Source organism: Muntiacus reevesi, chromosome 16, assembly GCF_963930625.1.
Source record: "Muntiacus reevesi chromosome 16, mMunRee1.1, whole genome shotgun sequence".
Classification (NCBI taxonomy): domain Eukaryota; kingdom Metazoa; phylum Chordata; class Mammalia; order Artiodactyla; family Cervidae; genus Muntiacus; species Muntiacus reevesi.
In genome coordinates this window covers 2,171,112-2,193,428 of record NC_089264.1, presented here as the reverse complement: position 1 = coordinate 2,193,428, position 22,317 = coordinate 2,171,112, and the positions used below count along the sequence as shown (strand labels likewise).

The 22,317-nt window shown below is 36.2% G+C and overlaps 1 protein-coding gene across 2 annotated transcripts in view; it reads right to left on the bottom strand.

The window, feature by feature from the left end:
* The window catches only part of MARCHF1 (membrane associated ring-CH-type finger 1), a 435,397-nt gene extending 414,044 nt beyond the window's left edge, over positions 1 to 21,353 (bottom strand). For both annotated transcript variants that reach the window (XM_065907224.1, XM_065907226.1), the window contains exon 1: positions 21,243 to 21,353. In XM_065907224.1, the coding sequence (XP_065763296.1) occupies positions 21,243 to 21,353 (111 nt within the window). The remainder of the gene's footprint in view (positions 1 to 21,242) is intronic.
* Between the last annotated feature and the right edge of the window lie 964 nt (positions 21,354 to 22,317).

Sequence of the window (22,317 nt, the reverse complement as noted above, 5' to 3'; positions counted from 1 at the left end):
TCTGATAAGTAAAGGCAATGAATATAAGCCTTTTATGTCTTATTACATTAAAATAAACAATTGCACCATGTTTCTGTACTTCACTCTTCTGTTTTTGAAGAGAAAGCGACAATTTGTTATCAAGAACAAAAAATAAAAAAATTATACTCATAAATCAGCACCAGGGTTAATTTCACACTTTATACAGAATTAAAAACATGCCCCCCCCCCAAAAAAAAAGTCTGTTGTGGTACATCAAAGTTGTGGCTTTAAGGGAATAAGTAGCAGGAACTCATCACTTGATAAAACCTGTCACATAATCTTACCTGATAAAACCTGTCACATAACCTTAAATAAATTCCACAGACTGTTTTCTGTACTTCCAAACAATTTTTGTGAAAAATATATGTAATTAAAATAGGACATACCTGATATATTATGCTTGCTCAAATTGTGTTAAGAGAAAATAAAACTCTGCTACTATTAGGTCTTAAGTCTGTCTCTACATTTATTCTTTGTCCTCATAGGTGCATACTCAGGTCAGAGCTGCTTTCTGGATATTAACACACATGTTATCACTGTAAATGCATGTAAATATTTATATTATCACATTTGTAGTAAGTAAAATCTGACATAATAACTAGGATAGTAGTCTTACTATAATTTGCAATCAATGCATGGGACAAGTAAGCCCACATTCAAATTTCTTAAAATCTCAGAGTAAGAAGTCTTTCAGACTGGCAGGTAAATGAGTGGTACAACTCATCTATGGATTTTGGCTAAATATATAAAAATTGAAGATTTCACATTTATTCTACAAAAGCATTACTTCATTTAATATACTTAGAGAAAGATTCCTGCTTAGTGATAAGGCAAAATTTGCTTCAAAGGTCTTCATCTCAGCTTTCCCATCTGTAAGATGGAAAAAATAACATAAGTCTCTTGGAACAAAAATAAAAATAGACTAAAGTGGCTTGGCACAGTTCTCCTTGGAACAGGTTGGTGATGGACAACAAGTGGCAGTCTTGGGCCAGATTGGACGAAATTTTATTTATTTCTTTTTCTAGTGCCAGGAATTAGCATGAAGTTCTCTAGAATGTTTGCAGGGACAAGTTTCCATGTAATTGGGAGGAGCTGACTTTGTAGGGACCTATTCAGATTCATACCTACATGATAGTTGCACTATTTGGTTATGCACACTTATTATTTAAGGTTTGTTAAAAGATGCACCCTGGCCCCTCTGTTATGAAGCATAAAGTGTACCTTTTGAATAACATAGATAAAGACAAGGAATGAGAAATGATCAAAGCTCACAGAATAGTAGAAAGAGGAATCATTAGCAATTGAAAGTGTCTTCCCCGAAACAGTGATATCAAGAGACCATTGGCCGCAAAGATCTCAGAGGCTGCTGCCTGGACAACTGTGACTAGAGAATATGAGAGAATTCTTCCTGAGTTCAAGGGACTCAGCCTCCTGGAAAACTCAAAGTAACTGGAAAACCAATTAAGGAGGTTGAATTTTAGGTGAGCAAATTGACTGTGAGTTATCCTACTCATCCTACTGTGAGTTTTAATAATTGCTCTCTATATACCATAGAATTGTTTTGGAAAGATAAGAATATATACATATATTTTTAATGAAGAGGACATTGAAAACACCGTATGCTTAGAATCACAGGGAAGTTGAGTGTCTAACTTAAAGATAAATTGCTAGTTAATGGCAAATTCAAAACTGAAAAATATGAGTCACAATTAGAGGTATTATAAGGAGCTGGCAGAACTGAATTGTCCATCCCAGTGGTATGAGACTTGATCCAATCATTTAAACATTCTGAGCCTTAATTTGCCCATGATTACACAAGCAGGAAGCAACAGAGCTATAATTTACATTAAAGTAACAGGAACAAAGAAATAGTTAGCACACACACAGAAACAGTAAGCAGATTTAAACACCAAAATTAAAAGTCATCAGATTAAATTCAGTTAAAAAGCAAGTATTTCCATGTGGATAGAAACAAACAACCTTTGAAAGCTATATTTAAGAGACACAATTTACATATAATAATGAAGAAAAATGCAAAGTATTACAAGTGCAAAAAAGATATGCTATACAAATACTAACATAAAGAAAGTTGATATAGTGGAACAGATATCAAAAGAAAAAATCATTATTATCTTAAAGAAGAAACTTTATAGTGATAAAATTCCCTGGTTGGGGAACTAACATTCTTCAAGCCATGTGGCCCCCCAAAAAAAAGAAAAAAAAGAAAGAAAGAAAAATCCCTCAATATTTTAAAACTAAGAAGAGCACTTCTATTATCCTATGAGTTCTTCTATGCATTTTTAAGTAAGTTTCTTTTTTATGTTGTTATGTGAATATAAGTGCTGGATATTAATCCTTTATCAGGCATAACATTTGAAAAAATGAGCAGTAAAACCAAGTAGATATGTTCTTTCCAAAGAGGAAGAGCAGATGAGGAACAGACACATAAAAAGATGTTCAGCATTGCTAATCATCCGGGAACTGCAACAAAACCATGAGATATTGCTCACCTGTATCAGAATGACTTTCACCCAAATAAATAAATTGCAAATGTTGCTGGGGCTATGAGAAAATAAAAACCCTCTTACACTGTTGTTGGAAATGTAAATTGGTTCTCAAAAAACTAAAGACGGAACTACTGTACTACCTAGCAAATCTACTAGTAGGTATATAGCTGAAAAAAATAAAAATACGGGGGGGGGGTTCAAAAAAAAAAAATAAATAAATAAAATAAAATAAAATAAAAATACTAATTCAAAAAGCTATAGTCTGATGTTCATAGTAGCAATTTGCAATTGCCAATGAAATGTAAGTCTCCATCAACAGATAAATGGGTAAAGATGGTATGGAATATATATATATATATAATGGAATACTGTGTGTATGCTATGTCACTTCAGTAGAGTCCATCTCTTTGAGACCCTATGGACTCACCATTGGATTCTCCAGGCAAGAGTACTGGAGTGGGTCACCAGGCCCAATTCCAGGGGGTCTTCCTGACTCAGAGATTGAACCCACGTCTCTTACGTCTCCTGCTTTTACAGGCAGGTTCTCTACCACTAGCGCCACCTGGGAAGTCCAATGGGATATTACACACAGCCATATAAAAGATTATTATTTTGTTGTTTGCAGTAATGTGGATGAGAATAATGTTAAGTGAAAAAGTCATACAGAGGAAGGCAATAGACAACAAACTAGTGAATATAACAAAAAAAGAAGCAAACTCACAAATATAGAGAATAAATTAGTGGTTAACAGTGAGGGAGGGGAGGGACGATATAGGAGTGGTGGGTTGGGAGGTACAAATTATTGGGTGTAAGGCTACAAGGATGTATTTTTCAATTCAGAGAACATAGCTAATATTTTTTTAATAACTGCAAATGGAGTATAACCTTTAAAAAGTTATATAAAAAACAAAACTAACAAAAAACAGTTAAGATAAATTCATCCAAAAATATCCTATGAGTTAAAAAAACTCACTTAATGTATGAAACTACTTTGAATCAAATGATAATTGAGATAAATATATATTTCCTTTGTCACATAAGTGATAAGAAGAAAAGAGGCACTTAGAAATGTATAGCTTTAAAATATCTATATTAGAAAAGAAGAAAGTTGATATTCAGTAATCTAAATATCTGTCTCAAGAAATTAGGAAATAGACAACTATCAGGAAGCATTTAACAAAAGGCTTCCTGTGTGCTGTTTTGGATCTGTCAGGAACCCTCTGACCCTTATTGATTCCTGAATACTCAGGAATTAAGAGGAGCGGCACGCCTTTCCTGGGGCTGAGGAATCCAGGCATTTCTCATTACAGTGATAAGTACCCTCTTCCTTATTATGAGCCAAACGGTAAAAGGTGATCATTTGCAACTCTGTCTTTGATAGGGATCATCTTATGTTTTGTAAGTCTGGAATTTTAATCTTTTTCTTTGCTGAGAATAACCACCTTGTAAGACAGTATATATGCCCACGCCGTGTTGATTAAAAACAACTTTGCTTCATGAGAGCTTTGGTCCCCGTGTCTTTCTTTCTTTCCTTCTTTCTTTCTATTCCTTCTCTCTCTCTCTCTCTCTCTTTCTGGCTAATTCCTTGGAGAGCAGAGGCCCGGTGAGCCCACTTTCTTGCCCGGGCTTCTAAGCCCCTCTCGAGAAGGCGCGCTGTGCCTTCACCCACTCGAGAGGGCGCCTGGTGCCTACGTGCAGCAGCGCGAGCCCTGAGAACAGGGCTCTATTGGCTTTCCGCGTAAACCAGGGGATAGCAGCCTCTTTCTCTCTCTTACTCTCTGGACCACCAGGTTCCGGTCCATTAAAGGACCAACAGACAACAAATTGAACCCAAACTAAATAGAAGAAAACAGAAAATCAAATTCAAAATAATTAAATAACAAATAATTAACAAAATAATTAAATTAAATATGCTAAGGCCAACACAACTGCGTAGGGAAATAATAGTCTTTCTAATTAGCAACAGATGTTGCTAAAATAAGTAGATTGCATGAATACCCACATTTAGAAGAATAAATATGAATCCTTAGTTCACATTATGCACAAAGATTAACTCAAAGTGGCTCACAGAACTAAATGTAAGAGATAAAACTAAAACTTTTAGGAGAAAACACAGAAGTGACTCTGCAATCTTTAGCTAGGCAGTAATTTCTCAAATACAATACTAACAGCAAAAGCAACAATGCAGAAAATTGATAGATTTCAAAGGACACCATGAAGAAAATTAAAAGACTGGGAGAGAATTAAAATTAAAACCTGGGAGAGAATATTTGCAGATATTTTTATAATAAAATCATATTTATCATAGAGAATTTGTGTCTCTGACAACTCAGTATTAAAAAGATAATTGAATACATTTCTCCAAGGAAGATACCTCAGAGGGTAAAGTGTCTGCCTGCAATGCAAGAGACCTGGGTTTTATCCCTGGGTCGGGAAGATCCCCTGGAGATGGAAATGGCAACCCAGTCCAGTACCCTTGCCTGGAAAATCCCATGGATGGAGAAGCCTGGTAGGCTACAGTCCATGAGGTCGCAAACAGTCAGACACGACTGAGTGACTTCACTTTCACTTTAAGGAAGATACATATGTGGTTAATAAACATATGAAAAGATGTTCACCATCATTAGTCATTAGGCAAACAAAAAGGCAAAATCATAATGACCACATCACATCCACTAGAATGGCTGCATTCAGAGAGACAGACAAGTGTTGGAGAGAATGTCAAGAAATTGAAACCCTCATATATTCCTAGTGGGAATTTAAAATGGTGTAGCCATGATGAAAAACATGTTGGCAATTCCTCAAATTGTTAAATATAGAATTACCATATGACCAATTGATTCTACCTGTACCTAACCAAGAAAATGAAAATACATGTTCATATAAATACTAGTATATGAATGTTCATAACAACAGTATTCATAACAGCTAAGAGGTATAAACAACCTGAATTGACTGATGAATGGATAACAAAATATGGTGTATGCATACAATGAAATAGTAATAAATGTTTTGCAATAAAAAGGAATGAGGCATTATATACACACTACAACAAGGATGATCCCCTAAAACATTACACTAAGTAAAAGAAATCACTCACAAAAGATCACAAAGTGTACAATTCCATTCAAATGAGACATCTGAAATAGACAAATTTATAGAGTCATATTAGATGAGTAGTTATCTAAGCTTGGAGATTGGAGGGAAGGCTGGAAGTGACTGCTGATGGGTACAAGTTTCTTTGGGCATGCTAAAACCCCTCTAAAATTATATTGTAATGATGGTGTCATAGCTCTGTAAATTTACTAAAAACCATTGAATTACACTTAAATGGGTAGACTTGACAGTATTTGAAATATATCTCAATAGAGTTATTAAGTAAACAGACAAAAAAAAATTGACGAAGTATAAAATTTGTCCTTTGGAAAATATTGTTCAAAACTTGCAAGAAATATCATGATAGAAAGAGACTAGCCTAAAAGACCAATATCAGAAAGGAAAAGATGACATCATAGAACCTACAGATGTAATATGACCAATTTTATACTAACAAACTTAAGAATCTATTATCATGTGGATGAAATGACCATATTTCAAGAAAAATATGACTTTTCAGAACTGAAACAGCTGCTGCTGCAGCTGCTAAGTCACTTCAGTTGTGTCCAACTCTTAGCGACCCCATAGACCGCAGCCCACCAGGCTCCCCTGTCCCTGGTATTCTCCAGGCCAAGAACACTGGAGTGGGTTGCCATTTCCTTCTCCAATGCATGAAAGTGAAAGTAAAAGTGAAGTCGCTCAGTCATGTCTGACTCTTAGCGACCCCATGGACTGCAGCCTATCAGGCTCCTCCATCCATGGGATTTTCCAGGCAAGAGTGCTGCAGCGGATTGCCATTTCCTTCTCCGGAACCGAAACAGAAATGAGATCAATTCTGCTTTTCACTTTTCTTAAATTTGTTGAAATTCCTTTCTGTTATTTTGGATTTATTCCTTTTTGTTTTTTTATACATTCATTTTTCAGGATATCAGCAGGGAAAGGGAATGAATCATTACCCTGAAAGGGAAATAGACATTTGAGTAGAAAGGCAAGTATTTTTATTTTTAAACAAAAGTAGATGATTTGAGAGAGATGCTTTTATTCTAATAAAACATAAGTTGATTCCTTTTAAAATGGAAGGTAGATCAGATTTTAATAAAGTTTTAAATATTTTTATAAGAAGCAAACTTATTTTTATCTCTGCTCTGCATTTGCTTGTGTGTCCCAAATAAATGCATTATAGTAATGCAAAGGTTAGCATGCACTGCACAAGGATTGGGTAAATAATTTGTTTTCTTAAATGCCTTTCACTGAGTGTAAATATGTCCCTGTAAAAAAATTAATACAAGTCAGTGGCAGTGGAGCTAATCCTAAAACATTTCAGAAAATATAGTGAATAATGTGGTTCTGGGCTCTGATAAAACACTACACATATGACTGCACTACACTTTGAGTTTATTCTGGAATAATGAGAGGCAGTAACAGCATCAGTAATGATTGACTCAATGAATAATGCTGCTTTGTCTAATTTCCATAGGCAAAATTATTCAACCCATGAAAAGACAATCCATTTTTGTTTGTAGTCTCATTGTAATATGTGTAATAACATTTGGTTGGTGTGACAACATGTCTGTGAAAGTTGACAATCGGCACTGCAATGTGAAAGCCATTTCATTTTTTATCTTTAAAGAATTACTGGGTTGTTAAAGTAAAATGTATTCCTGTAGACTGCATCCTTCACACAGAAACCAGGTGTGTAAGTTCCCATATCTGCATTTGAGATGCTGGTTTCCTAATATGGGATCACAACGTTGTACTCATGGATTATTCCACCTAATAATTACAGTTGACAATTATTATGGTGATATAAAAATAATTTAACAGACCATCAACCCAAAAAGGTTGTTTTCGGATTTAACTTGAGGGACTAGTTCCATATGTTGAATAGACATTTTACTTTATGCTAGATAGTTAAAACAAATTAAGTCCTTGCTTAATTTAAGTGAATCTATTAAGCAACCTTACCCCTTCCTCCAGAAATGTGATCGATAATTAGAATATGAATATTTTCACCAAGTCAGTTATTTCAAATACAGATTCCATAAGTATATTTCTCATCTCCAAATTCATTTTAAACACTATTTAAAGCCACATTGTATTTGCACTTTAACATTTAGAAGTTACAAATAAAAGTCTTAGAAGAGATCACTGTTCCTGTATAAACGCAATGAACTGAGCTGTTTTAGATGCTGATGAATCCCCTTGGGCAAGACATCTAGTCAAAAACCTAAGCTTTTCTATCTGTCTAATGGGAAATACAAAGGCTGTGCAATGGGAAATATAAACAAGAGTGAAAAAGCTGGTTTAAGACTCAACATTCAAAAAACCAAGATCGTGGCATCTGGTCCCATCATTCCATGGCAAATAGGTGAAGAAACAAAGGAAACAGTGTCAGATTTTATTTTGGGGGGCTCCAAAATCACTGCAGATGGTGACTACAGCCTTGAATTTAAAAGACACTTGCTCCTTGAAGAAAAGCTATGACCAACCTAGACAGCATATTAAAGAGCAGAGACATTACTTTCCTGACAAAGTTCTGTCTAGTTATGGTTTTTCCAGCAGTCATGCATGGATGTGAGAGCTGGACTACAAAGAAAACTGAGTGCCGAGGAAGTGATGCTTTTGAACTGTGGTGTTGGAGAAGACTCTTGAGAATCCCTTGGACTACCAAGTGATCCAACCAGTCCATCCTAAAGGAAATCAGTCCTGGATATTCATTGGAAGGACTGATGCTGAAGCTGAAGCTCCAGTACTTTGGCCACCTGATGTAAAGAACTGACTCATTAGAAAAGACCCTGATGCTGGGAAAGGTTGAAGGCAGGAGAAGGGGATGATGGAGGATGAGATGGTTGGATGGCATCACTGAATCGATGGACTTGACTTTGAGTCAGTTCCAGTAGTTGGTGATGGACATGGAAGCCTGGCATGCTGAGTCCCTGGGGTCGCAAAGAGTCGGACACAACTGAATGACTGAACAGAAATGAAGGCTGTTTTGCTAATTAAAAATACATATATACAATGTAAAATATGTACAAACTTAGAGAATACTATTATATACATCCCTGGAGAAGGAAACAGCTACCCACTCCAGTATTCTGGCCTGGAGAATTCCATGGACACTATAGTCCATGGGGTCTCAAAGAGTGGGACACAACTGAGCGACTTTCATACATATCATATATGTATATAAAGTGTGCAACAAATTCAGAGTTGAATGTGAATCTGAATTAAACTTACTTCTAATAAGGTCAATGTTTTTTATCATTTCCTGAGCATACTATTTGCCACAAGCTGTGCAGTACTTAATCGCTCAGCCATGTCTGGCTCTTTGAGACCCCATGGACTGTAGCCTGCCAGACTCCTCTGTTCATGGGGATCCTCCAGGCAAGGATACTGGAGTAGGCTGCCATGCCCTCTTCCAGGGGTTTGTCCCAACCCAGAGATGGAACCCAGGTCTCCCACAATGCAGGCGGATTCTTTACGGTCTGAGCCACCAGGAAGCCCAACAATACTGGAGTGCATACTGTCCCTTCGACAGGGAACCTTCCTGACCTAGGAATCGAACCAGAGTCTCCTGCATTGCAGGTGCATTCTTTACCAGCTGATCTACCAGGGAGGCCCTCTTTGTAGCATAGGAAGGTGTAATAGGCATGGATTCTAGAGTCAGATTTACTAGAATAATAAACCTGGACAAGTTACCTTTTTCCTCTGCTGCAGTAAGGTTTAAATGAGCTGTTAAAATGTCGGGCACTCAGATCCATGACCTGTACACAGTATGTGTTCAGCAAACACTAGCTTTAATTGTATTGTTTTCCCACCTCTGTGTTGCCAAGGGAACAGGTACACTTACACGTCCTTGTTTCCTTCCCAAAGAATGTGTTTTGACACACAGCTTTCACTAGGAAGTTTCACTGTGCTCTCAAAGGAAGCCACCTTCATGTGGCCACTGAATTATTACAGCCTTCATAAATAAGACTACACATTGGATATTAGAGCTGAAAAAAGTACACAAAATATTTAGTTAATTTCACTACCTATAGAAAGTTTTCCATCAGGCAGGTAGCTAGATGTGAGCAGAGAAAGGGGAACATGGGCCAGGAGGCCAGAAACCACACATCTTGTAAATAGAAGGGGTCCATGGGCAGACAAAGAAAAGCAGGAACCTTCAGACCGATAGGAAACCACACATTTTGGGGTGATATGGTCCTGGAGCAGACAAATAAAGGAGGAGAAAGGCTGGAATCTCCACATCTGGATGTAACCTGCTGCTCATTATGCTCTCATTACAACAAAATTAACTTTGCAGGTAAGTTCCCATCAGGCACTGAAGCCATGACACTTTTGATCTAAGCTTAAAAAGGACAAAAATCCCTTCTCCTCTTGGAAGATGGAACTGGGATGAAAGTCAGAGAATATGACATGCAAGCACTCTTTCCCAGTGAATATTTTGCCCTTCATTTGTGAGCCCCTCCTATCCAGCCTTCTAAAGAAACCCAGGACAGCTACTTATCTGTCTGCCCACACTCCCTGTAAGAGCGTACTCTACATATATACAATGGAATAGTATTCAGCCATGAAAAAGAACAAATAATGCCATCTGCAACAGCACAGGTAGACCTAGAGATTGTCATAAAGAATGAAGAAAGTCAGATGCAGAAAGAAAAATATGATATCACTTATATGTGGAATCAATAAAAAAAGGGGTACAAATGAACTTATTTACAAAACAGAAGTTGAGTGATAGATATAGAAAATGAAACAAACAAACAAACAAACAAAAATCATGGTTACCAGGAGATAAAGGGGAGGAGAGAGGAATTTGGAGATTGGGATTGACATGCACACTATTATATATAAGGTAGGTAATTAATAAGAACTTGCTCTATAGAACAGGGAACTTTAATGAGTACTCTGTAATGGCCTATATGGTAAAAGAATCTAAAAGAGAGTGGATATGTGTGTATGTATAACTGATTCACATTGCTGTACACCAGAGATTAACACAACATTGAAAATTAACTATACTCCAATAAAATTAAAATAAATAATGAATGAATGAATGAAACTTTACTTTCTTGACATCTCTCTCATTTCTGAATTATTTCTGTGACAAGAGCTTAACATTCACCAGGGACAAAACTACTGTCTTGTTTTAGGTCAAGTGTATTTCTCTAACTCAATTCCTGAAGATGGTTCTATTTACTAACTATAGAAAATGCATTTTTAAAAGTAAACAGAATACAAGAGTGCAATTTTCACATGATAAACGGCTTATGTAGGGTGCTCTTTCCTCCCTGCAACCATCTTCTTCTGTTTCCAAGTCTCTGTGGTCTTTGGGGAACTTGAACACATACAGCTGGGCCAGTGACACCTAAGCACTCTTCTACACCCTATGTTGACTCCCTATCCTATCCTACTTTTAATCTATTCATTTATTTGTTTTGCTCACTAAATTCCTGAGGATGAGGACTATCTTTTTTTCCAATACTATATATTTTTGCATAGAGCGGTGCTTCGCACATAGCTGACTTTCAATAGAGAGTAGTTAAATGAATAAATGAGGATACATTGTAAACTGCCTGCTAACTGTAATTCACATAGTTCTGAATCACTCATTCCCTAATGATTTATTTATCCTTACTTCATTCCATGATAGCAGAAAGCTCTGGAGTCCCAAACTGTAACTCAACAATATAGAGCCCGGGATGCCAAACAATTCATTCATCAGGCAGTGCAAATACCACAGTGATGAATTAGTAGAGCAGTTGCTCAGGTTAGCATCATATATCATGTGATGTAACTGTCAAATGTTTATATGAAGAAAATATGCTCTATGAAGCAGCATAGAACTCAGGATTCCTGTTACACCACTTTTCTAATCTTTCTGAACCTAGTTTCTCTGCCTGTGTCTTGAGAACAGCATACCTGCTTTCAGGGTTGCCAGGACATCTAAATTCATCAGCATAAAACAGGAATTTAAATATTCTTACCATATTACTGGTAATTGTGTTTTGAGATATAAATGTTCTGTGAGCTCTATACTATTTGTCTCTTGATTAGGGAGATTATTGCTCAGATTCTTCAGGACCACACTGACATGTTCCATTTATTTCCAGGTACAATTTTCATTCTGAGGCAAAAACAAGCTGATTTGACAAATAGGACATTGACTTGTCCTGCCTGCTCCCTTTCTATAAAACATGACAACACTCCACAAAAATCAACATAAAGAAGACACTGGGTCACTTGTGTGTGGAGAGAAAGAGGACACCCCAGCTCCACACATGCCCATCTGAGTACACATAATAATGATCATTGGGTTTCAGATAATTAAATTGGGATATTAGGAAATCAGTGTGTTCCAAATAGTACTAATTGTAGAATTAAACTATTGAGAATTAAATGTCTTTTTGAGGTGCTCACAATTTAATTTATATCTAAACGAAACAGACATGACATATTTTGATAAAGAACAGCTCTGCACATGATCTCGTGACTAATTCTGTAGAGGAAAAGATGTCTTCCTCTGAGGAGCATTTTTAGATCAATCATTACGATTGTGAATAATGATGTTTTGACATTGTTCAGTAACTATACAATTAATTTTAATGCATGACTTTAAACTGGGTGATGAATGTAACCTTTCTTCATGATGTGACATTTAAAGCACCAGTCTTCCCCTTTGCATTTTTCAATTCAGTCTGTTTCCATAACAACCATTGGGATATATTTTTAATGATTTACTTACTTACAGAAATCAAAGCTCTTGAAAGGAGTGGTGTCTTTTATTCCATTTCCCTGCTTTTTTATAGTTATTCTAAGAAATCATTTTCCTTTTCATTTACTATTTACTATTGCCTTTGGTAGTGCTTAGTAAAGGCTCTGTAATAGCGATTAAAAGCAATAACTGATAAATGATCAAATGTGAAAGAATCAAAAAGAGGAAGAAAATGAAGTTAAAAAAAGGCACTCCTGAAAACTCTATCTGCCCTGACATTTATTTTCCAAATATATAAAGGCCATTGCACAATAAGCAGCTAGCACATTTGTGCTCAGATATGGAAAGAAATAAGGGTGAGCCTATGGAAAATAAGTCAATAGGTTTAATGAGAAATTTGACATACTCAAGCTTCTCTTTTTATTTACCTTTTCTTTGGTTTCTAAGATAGGTTATGTTTGTGGGGCAATATCAGTTCATTTGCTATAGGCAGATATATGATTTTCTTCAGCCTGGTAAGTAAAAATAGACTAAAGGGATACTTGGAAAGAAAGAAGTTGAGGAAGATGACTGGTAAATAGTAACTGGAAAATGGTTAACTTGTAATTTAATTATTATAAGACATATTATATATATGATATATAGTATCATATATATAATATATAAGACATATTAATTCTTAATATGAATGCATTTGCATTTCATTGTCTCATGCATTGGGGAAGCTATATGCAATATTTTAAAATCTTTTTTTTTTTTTAATTGAGGTTTAGTCACTTCACAAATGTTAGTTTCTGCTGTACAGCGAAGTGAATTAGCTACATGTATACACATATCCTATGTTTATCACCACATAGCATTGGATAGAATTCCCTGCCTACTGTATAGCACAGGGAATTCTACTCAATGCTCATAGTAGTGTATATATTTGTCTTCCCTACAGCTCAAATGGTAAAGAATCTGCCTGCAATGCAAAAGACCCAGGTTTGATCCATGGGTCAGAAAGATCCTCTGGAGAAGGGAATGGCAATCAATCCACTCCAATATTCTTGACTGAAAAATTCCATGGAGGGGGAGCCTGGCGGGCTACAGTCACAGAGTCAGACATCACTGAATTGACTTAGCACGCACATTCAATATATTCTAATCAATTCAAACAACATCATTGCTAAAGTTACTAATAAAAGGCAAGTAATTTAAAACATGTTGTTAATTTTGAATACAAAATCCTACTAGACTTGGATGTGGTTATTTTCAATAGCACGTGATCTTCACTCCACTTCATTATTACAAGCTATTATTCATTATTTACTGCATCTCATTATTCGAAGTTTTGGCATGAAAGTGTCTGAATGTATAGCAAATTGGAAAAACCTTGGGATTTAAAATCAGACCGAAATCTGAGTCACCAATTCTTTCTTACTTGCCACCAAGTTGAATTATTTCACTTTTTAAAAAATAATACACTATCTTCCCTTGCAATATGCCAACACTATCAACTTCTTAAAATGGGTTTGGCATATAAATAACCTAGAGACTAGAAGTCCTTGGTCCTTAGGATTTGTAGTAATTTGTTAACCTCTTAGCGACATCTCCATTTCATTATGTATTTGAATAATTATATGATGTATAATTCAGGATGATTGCAGATTATAATGACACAATGGACATAAATATTGTTTGAAAATTATATTACAAATATGTACCTTATTACAAATAATTTTAATTATATATATATATATATATATTTTTTTTTTTACTAAAAGTGAGTACCTTGTTGCAAATCATGTACACAGAAGGATAGAAAATGTGCCCTGAGCAGATGAATGCGTGTTTTAAAGTGGCAAATCACCTCATCTAACACATAGATTGTTACTTTGCTCTTTTCTACCTAACTGTAGACTATTTATAGCCTTTAAGTTCAGTTCAGTTCAGTCATTCTGTCGTGTCTGATTCTTTGCGACCCCATGGATTGCAGCACGCCAGGCTTCCCTGTCCATTACCAACTCCTGGAACTTACTCAAACTTAACATCCATTGAGTCAGTGATGCCATCCAACTATCTCATCCTCTGTTGTCCCCTTCTCCTCCTGCCCCCAATCTTTCCCAGCACCTGGGTTTTTTCTAGTCAGTCAGCTCTTCGCATCAGATGGCCAAAGTATTGGAGCTTCAGCTTCAGCATCAGTCCTTCCAATGAATATACAGGACTGATTTCCTTTAGGATTGACTGATTTCCTTTAGGATTGACTGATTTGATCTCCTTGCAGTCCAAGGGACTCCCAAGTCCACACCACAATGGACTTCACTCCCCCAACTTCTCCACCTCTCCAACTTTCTTTATAGTCCAACTCTCACATCCATACATGAGAACTGGAAAAAAACATAGCTTTAACTAGATGGACCTTTGGTGGCAAAGCAATGCCTCTGCTTTTTAATATGCTGTCTAGGTTGGCCATAGCTTTTCTTCCAAGGAGCAAGCGTCTTTTAATATCGTGGCTGCAGTCACCATCTGCAGTGATTTTGGAGCCCCCCAAAATTAAACTTTCTCACTGTTTCCATTGTTTCCTCATCTATTTGCTGTGAAGTGATTGGACTGGGTGCCATGAGCTTAGTTTTCTGAATGGTGAGTTTTAAGCCAACTTTTTCACTCTCCTCTTTCACTTTTATCAAGAGACTCTTTAGTTTTTAAAGAGCCATCACTAATAATATTCTTAAAGAGCCATCACTAATTATAGGAAAGTAACTTTCCATGGAGCCATTGATGACTTCCCAAAATGACATTTTTTGACCTCCCTATTTTGACTTCCATAGATTCTTAAACTTTATTTCTATAAAGTCTCTCACCTTCTTATTTCAGTTTCTTATTGCTTCAGTTTCCTTTGCTCTCAGTTTGAATCTAATGTTGAACTCCCTTTGATTCAGGAAATTGCTTAAGGGTAAGACCCTGATGATGGGAAAGATTGAAGGCAAAAGGAGAAGAGAGAGGCAGAGGATGAGATGGTTAGAAAGCATCATCGACATGAATCTGAACAAACTCTCAGAGATAGTGAAGGACAGGGAAGCCTGACATGGGTTTGCAAAAAGTCAGACAAGACTTTGTGACTGAACAGTAACAAGGTAGTCAATATAAGGTATTTTTTGTTTTGTTTTTAGCATGGAAATTTGTATTATAATAAACTTGAAGGATTTCTTCCCTTTCTGTCATACAAGAGGTTCCCTCATCCCATTGGTTACAATTACAAAGATGGTTGCTTAATAAGCATCTCTGAAACGCTTCAATAATCTTATTAAACTTAAGAAATTTTAGGCTAAGTAAGCATTTTCTGAATTTAGAAAGCAGAGGGTCTGAACTGCCTTATGGATAAAAAAAATTAAAACGCTATTTTTTTTTTCCAATTAGGTTAGTTATTGAGGATACAATGGTGAAACTGACCATAGTTATGTCAGTCAATGCAAGGAAAAAAATAATATATCAGACACAAATACTCATGAAATTATAATGAAATGGCCATATTTATCTTTATGCCACATTATAATGTATTATTACCTCATTTACAGTTTTTGTATTTAGCCAAATGTATACAATTCAAATAACCTTACCCCACAACCGAAGGACTAGAGAGCAGCCATCTAGATTTAGACTGCCTAGGCTGATGCAAACCTAGCTTCAACTCAGTCACTTTGCACAAGTTTTAAATTTATCTATAACTCAATTTCTTTATCCATGAAACAGGGATAATGATCAGGTCTACCTCATCAGTCCTTGTAATGTTACAAATAAGATGATGGGTGAAATGCTTAGAAAAGTTCCCAGCAAATAATAACCAGTCATATCCTCTTCATCCTCCTTTTCTTCCTTCCCTGTCTCTTCCCCTTCCTCTTTCTCCTCATCATGTTTAGATGGAGTATAATTTGTGCAGAAAAATTTCACATGCTCTGATGACAACAGAGGGTACCAGTATTATTATACAATAACGATAAAAGCCTGGTTCTACAAATTGAAATGCAGGATGAAAGTGCTACCATTCAAAGCAAAATCCAACCATTGTAGAGCCTGACTAAGTGCTCTCAGTTTCCCTATTTGGGTCATAGAGGAAAGCTTGTTTTCCCATCATTCCGACAGGTACACTGGGATATGTCATTGGTTCCAGTCCATGTTGCCAAGATACAATGATGCATATCACTTCCAAACATAACCATGTATTTCCATGATCATCTATTTATGCTCTGTCCCTTATCTGATAAACTCACTCGGAGGCCTATGTTTAAGACATAGAGATGGGAGACATGTTTAAGACATGTTGGGAAGATCCCTTGGAGAAGGAAATGATAATCCACTCCGGTATTCTTGCCTGAAGAATCCCATGGACAGAAAAGCCTGGTGGGCTACAGTCCATGAGGCTGTAAGAGTCAGACATGATTTGCCAACTAAACCACCAACCAACCATCACCAGATACATTTAAGACATGAGAGGGGAGGACAAGAGATCTCTGCATTCATTGCTGGGGGATCAAATGTCCTGTATCAGACTGAGCCATGAGTGAAAGTAAACCCTTATTATGCTAAGCTTTTGAAATTTCTGAGTTTGTTGAAGCTTCTATTCCTAATTTTCCATTCTGATTACTAAGTTAATATCACCCAGCTTTAAATGCATTCTTCTGTATTCTGTTCCAAGATGCTGAAGTTGGGAACTTTTAAACCAGATGTCTCTTTTGACATTTACTTCTTGGTCAGGTCCTGCCAATGCTGGTACTAAAAGGTCTTCAGGTCAATAAACATGGTGAGTTATAGAACTATCAGCTAACACAAGGTTATTGCTTTAAGCCATTAGTTTATGACAATGTTATGCAGCAATACAAAACTAACATAATTGACTTGTCTTTAATTTTAATGTAAATATTTCTAAAGCTCTACACTTATATAAGCTACTTGTAAAGTCAATAAATGTATTTCATCAAATTAAAGAATGTTCTTTCTGTTTCTCATTTAAAATTGTTTAAGTTAAAAATCAATGTAGATATATGTTTAGCAATTTTTCTGAAACCGTAATAGAATCACATGGTATTTCTCTATTCATAGTAAAGCTAATATGTAACTTAAAAAATTAACAAATAACAGAGATCAAAAGACAGGAGGGGAGAGAAGACTTTTTCTGCAGCGTACCCCAGCAAGGCTTCTTCAAATCAGCAGTGGAGCGTGTGTCCAGTTTCTAAGTTCTTTTCTTTTCTTTTGTTTTTTTCACACTCCCTGAACTATTTTTACTGCACCAACTCCTTTTCCCCACTTGAATATATAAGGATAGCATTCCTTTCAGGGATATTGGTCCTAAATCCTCAGGGTCCTTCCTCTGAGCTCCAAGTTTCCTGCACCAGTTGAGAAGTTAGGAACTGGACACCTTCTTGAAGTTGGGGTATAGTTCTGAGAGGTCTCAGCCAACATTTTAGGTTCTAGTAACTCCAGCCTTCTCTCTGTGCCACTCTTTTGTATGGGTGGTTGCTAGTTCTCGTGAATACTAAACTTGTGCAACTTTCTGACATTTTAAATCTTCCAATAGCAAGTTAAATAATTTTTATATTATATTTTTTGTAAAATCACAACTTTCTGTTTTTTCTGAGTGTGCTGCAGCTTTTATAACTATCCAAATACAGAAATCAGTAGCCAAAGTCTGTGCTACCATAATGAAAATCACAAATATGTGGCCTTTGTTTAATGTTTAAGCAATAGGGAGCCAGGGAACTGATTTACAAAGGTAGAAAACTATGCATCTTTATGAAGTTTGGGTAAAACTCTTGGCAAAATCTCTATTTGAATTAACTCAAGAGGCAGAACCTAGGCCTGTTGGCCTGGCAACACTCATAGTATATTGAAAAACAAAACTTGGTAATGTATGTTACGTAATGCAATGTATCCACTACATTCAGCAACATGTTACAGGAGAAGTGTGAGTTCGGGAACTAAGTGGTTTGTGTAAAAGCAGATCTGACCAGAAATAGAGAGAATCCAGAAGTCTCAGGGTTTGCTGGACCCAATGTATGGCTTCTTCTAAACCCCAACTGGTAGATCTGACCTTGAAGTGAGTAACAAAGTTCCAATGAAAAGTTATATTTGAATAAAGTGACTCAAGACTCATATGATATTTAAAGCTTACACTGAGTGGACCCTCTCAGCTGAACAAAGTATCTCTAGACAAAGATGTTAAGGATGTGGTCCTCCTGTCTGCTTTTCAACATAAGATCATGAGAAAAAGGCAACAAAGAAAGAACTTTCCTAGACACACAGACTATCAGGAAGCAAAGAGAAATCAGAACCCAAGCAGATTTCAGAGGACTGTTGTACTAAAATACCATTATTCCAGAAGTATGAGCTTTGAAATACTGAAGACTTAAAACAACTCTTGGCCCCATAATTTTCCCCAAACAGGAAACAAACAAGCAAACAAACAAAAAAACATAATGTCATAATGTGATACAAGTTTCTGTAAGCACTTCAATTGTAAACAGGGACAATAATAGAAAAGGAAGAACTTCTCAGAGGGCATATCTAAAGGCTAGAGAGAAGGATGTCCAAGTAAGACATCATAGGGAGCAGGGTCAAAGCCAATTCAAGGATCCTCCCTTACCTCTCAATCAGAGAGACTTGATAAGGCCTGTCTAGCAGGAATTGACCCCTGATTCCCATGTTCATCTGATTCTTTCTCTTTCCAAAATTAGTGCTTACTGTGATTTCCCTTTTCTTACCCTTGTCCTGCATATTGGGTATGCATGCCTGTTGGGAGCTGGTTGCAAGGTACAGATAATTTATTTATAGGTGATGCACCATCACATCATTAGATGAGGATGATGAAGAACCAAAGACTATGGACTTGAGCAAACTCCAGGAGATACTGAAGGACAGGGAAGCCTGGTGTGCAGCAGTTCACAGGGTTGCAAAGAGCTGGACTCAACTTAGCGACTGAACAATAACAACAATAATGGACTTGAATTTACTGAATGAAAAAAATATTTGTTATCTCTCTTGGAAAGCAATAATTCTTCTTCATGAAAGAGTAAAAACGTGGCATGAAGGTGTGGTGACCAGAGGATGGACTGTGGCAGAAATGTGCTAAGTGCTCACTAGTTCCATCTGCTTTTCCTGTCCATATGGTTTCCTGACACTCACCAGCCTCCTTTGCAGTTCAGACGGGTCTATGCGACTAGGTTTTGGCCAGTGGAAGGATGCCTACACATTACAGGTTGCTCCATAATAGCTCATGTACAATGAACCACATAGCCTTTTCCTTTCCTCAGTGACCTAAGAGCTCATGTGCTTAAGAAGGCAGATGGATGAAGTCTGAACAATCAGTGAACCTCCAAGGAGAACTGCCCTAGACATGTGCACTATGACATAAGAAATATTTTATTTTTCTTAGATTTGGGGTTATGTTACAGTGATTGCAGGCTATCACCCTAATACAGCAAGCCCTATCTTGAGAAGGAAGGATTCTAGCAATCCTATAAGTGACATTTACTAGCTAAGTGACACTAGGAAAGTCACTTAATTTCTCTGGGCCACATTACACATATGTAAAATAAAGCTAATATTAGGTTATGCAAAATTATAAGAGAAATTCAGGCTACATGTTTGCTCAAGATTGTTTCCTGGTTTGGATCTATGGTTCTACTAAATAAGAATTAAACACTAAAGCCGCTATAATGAGATCACAGAAGTAATATATTTATTAAAAATGTTTACCTATTGCATGATACCTACAAAGTCTGGCTTTATGTATACATATTGTCGACATATATTATGAGTGGTGTTAAATTATGCCAAGCAGTTTTATTGAAAATAGTAATTTACAAAGGAGTATATTAGAGTGAGATGAACCATTGCAGATAATAATTTCAAAGAATTAATTCCCCAGAACTTAGACTGTCCAATCAAATTGCAGTTTTTTTAATGCCGTCAGCCCTTTTCCCCACTGTCTAAGACGAATGAAATTAAAAAGGATTCCCACGTCTACGTTTCACCAGTTGAAAGCCTATTCCTTCCAATGGTGTCTATTTAAATTTGCTCAATAATGTTTGTTCAAGATTATTGTTTTTATGTAAAATAATAGAAATTATCAAATAACTCAAAAGCAAAATGAAACCTAAAACTTTTACAAATGTTTAATTACATGTTCATCAATTAATAAATCAGGCCAATGAAAACACTTGTGTTCTTATACATTGGTAAAACAGTAATTAAAATACAACTAACATGTCAATTAAAACTTAGAGATTGAATGGAATCATCCTTCCTTAAATCAAAATGAAATACATTGCATGCAAAATCTTAACAAAGACCTTGTAAAACCTCTTTTGTTAATAAGTTCTTTTCCTAATCACTGGAAAATAAAGCTAACTGAAGTCAAACATGCAAACTTAAAGCAGAAAACAATACAAGAATGGGTATGTTATTGGTCTTCAAATAATTCTTGCAATTACTTAATTCACAATAGTATATCAAAATTATAACTCTTAAATCCATTTAAAGACATTTTTAGAATCTAGGAAAATACAGAAGGTATGATTTTGATTTTTTCATTATTTTGGGTAGCCCTATTTGTTTTCCTCCATTGACTTCATTAAAAAAAGTGTAGAATGCAAGATATAAACTTTAAATATCTCTTTAAGGTCACTGATATAATGGATGGTCAAAGTCCAAAGAAACAGAAAGAAAAATAAATTGCTATTTAATCTGAATTAAACTCTAAATTCTATAAAATTATGATAACTACTACCCATTGAACAACATCTATATAAACAATATAATCCATTGCAAAGCAGAGAGCTGTTAACTTAGGAAGCGCTTCCCTCCCCACCATTCCCTCAGCATCCATTCACACAAACCATTTGAGGTACCATGACTACACTCACCAGTGTGGAGGCTTGCGAGGTATCAGCCCACTCCTCTGAGCCCTCTGGGGTCCGAGTGGCGTTAGGAATCCTGCGAGGATTACAGGCTATTGCTTCACACCAGCCCAGCATTTTCTCCTTCCTCTTATCCCTTTTCAATTTCTGAAATCCTGAAAATAATTTACATTCCCTGAAACAGGTCACTTGCTTTAGTTGTCTGTTGTTGGAATATGTACATCATCGAAATTAAATATGCAACTGAATTAAATACCAGTGGAGACACCTTATTTTAGCCAGGGGTTATGGGGAGGAAAAGAAGGATATGCTATTAATTAAAAGCCTCAGGGCCACAAGGCAATGCAAATAGCCCTAATCAGAGCCTAATGCTTCACACCTCAATTTTGGACATCAAGGATCAGTTTCTAACGAGAAGTCCCTGCTTTGGAAGCTAAGAACAGACCCAGTTCCTGGTATATCTACATACTTCAGTGACACCTAAAATTCGTTAGAGCTTTTCAGGTGAATGTCCTACAGATACAGAGTGAATTAAATACAGGCCAGTGATAAACATCACTCATTCTGGCAGTGGCATGATTAGCTCCCTCATAGTGAAAAAGTGAAAGTAAAGTCTTTCAGTCGTGTCAGACTCTTTGCGACCCCATGGACTGTAGCCTAACATACTGCAGCTCCCTCATAAAGTTCTGCCAAATAAAGAAGGAGAAATTTTAGTGCAACGATGGTAAATTTAGTATCTGACGTACATCACTAGTGCAATCTATTAAAATAATTATTTTAAAAAATCTCACCAAATAATGAGTAAAAATATTCCACAACTCCTTCTAGTTTTCCAGAACTTCCCATTTAGGGGACTTTATTTTTTGTCTCCGAAAAAGTTGTATCAACAATGACATTTAATGTAATGAAGAAAACATTGTTTCCTTGTAAAGTTTTACAGCCTAGTTTTCCACTCCACCACCCTCAGTAATTAGAAATAGTTTATTGCAGGTCTTTAGTTAAATTCATTACACTGTCAATTAAATATAAAAAATAATGTGGATTAATTATTTTTCACAGCATCCAAAGCAATCAGCAATCT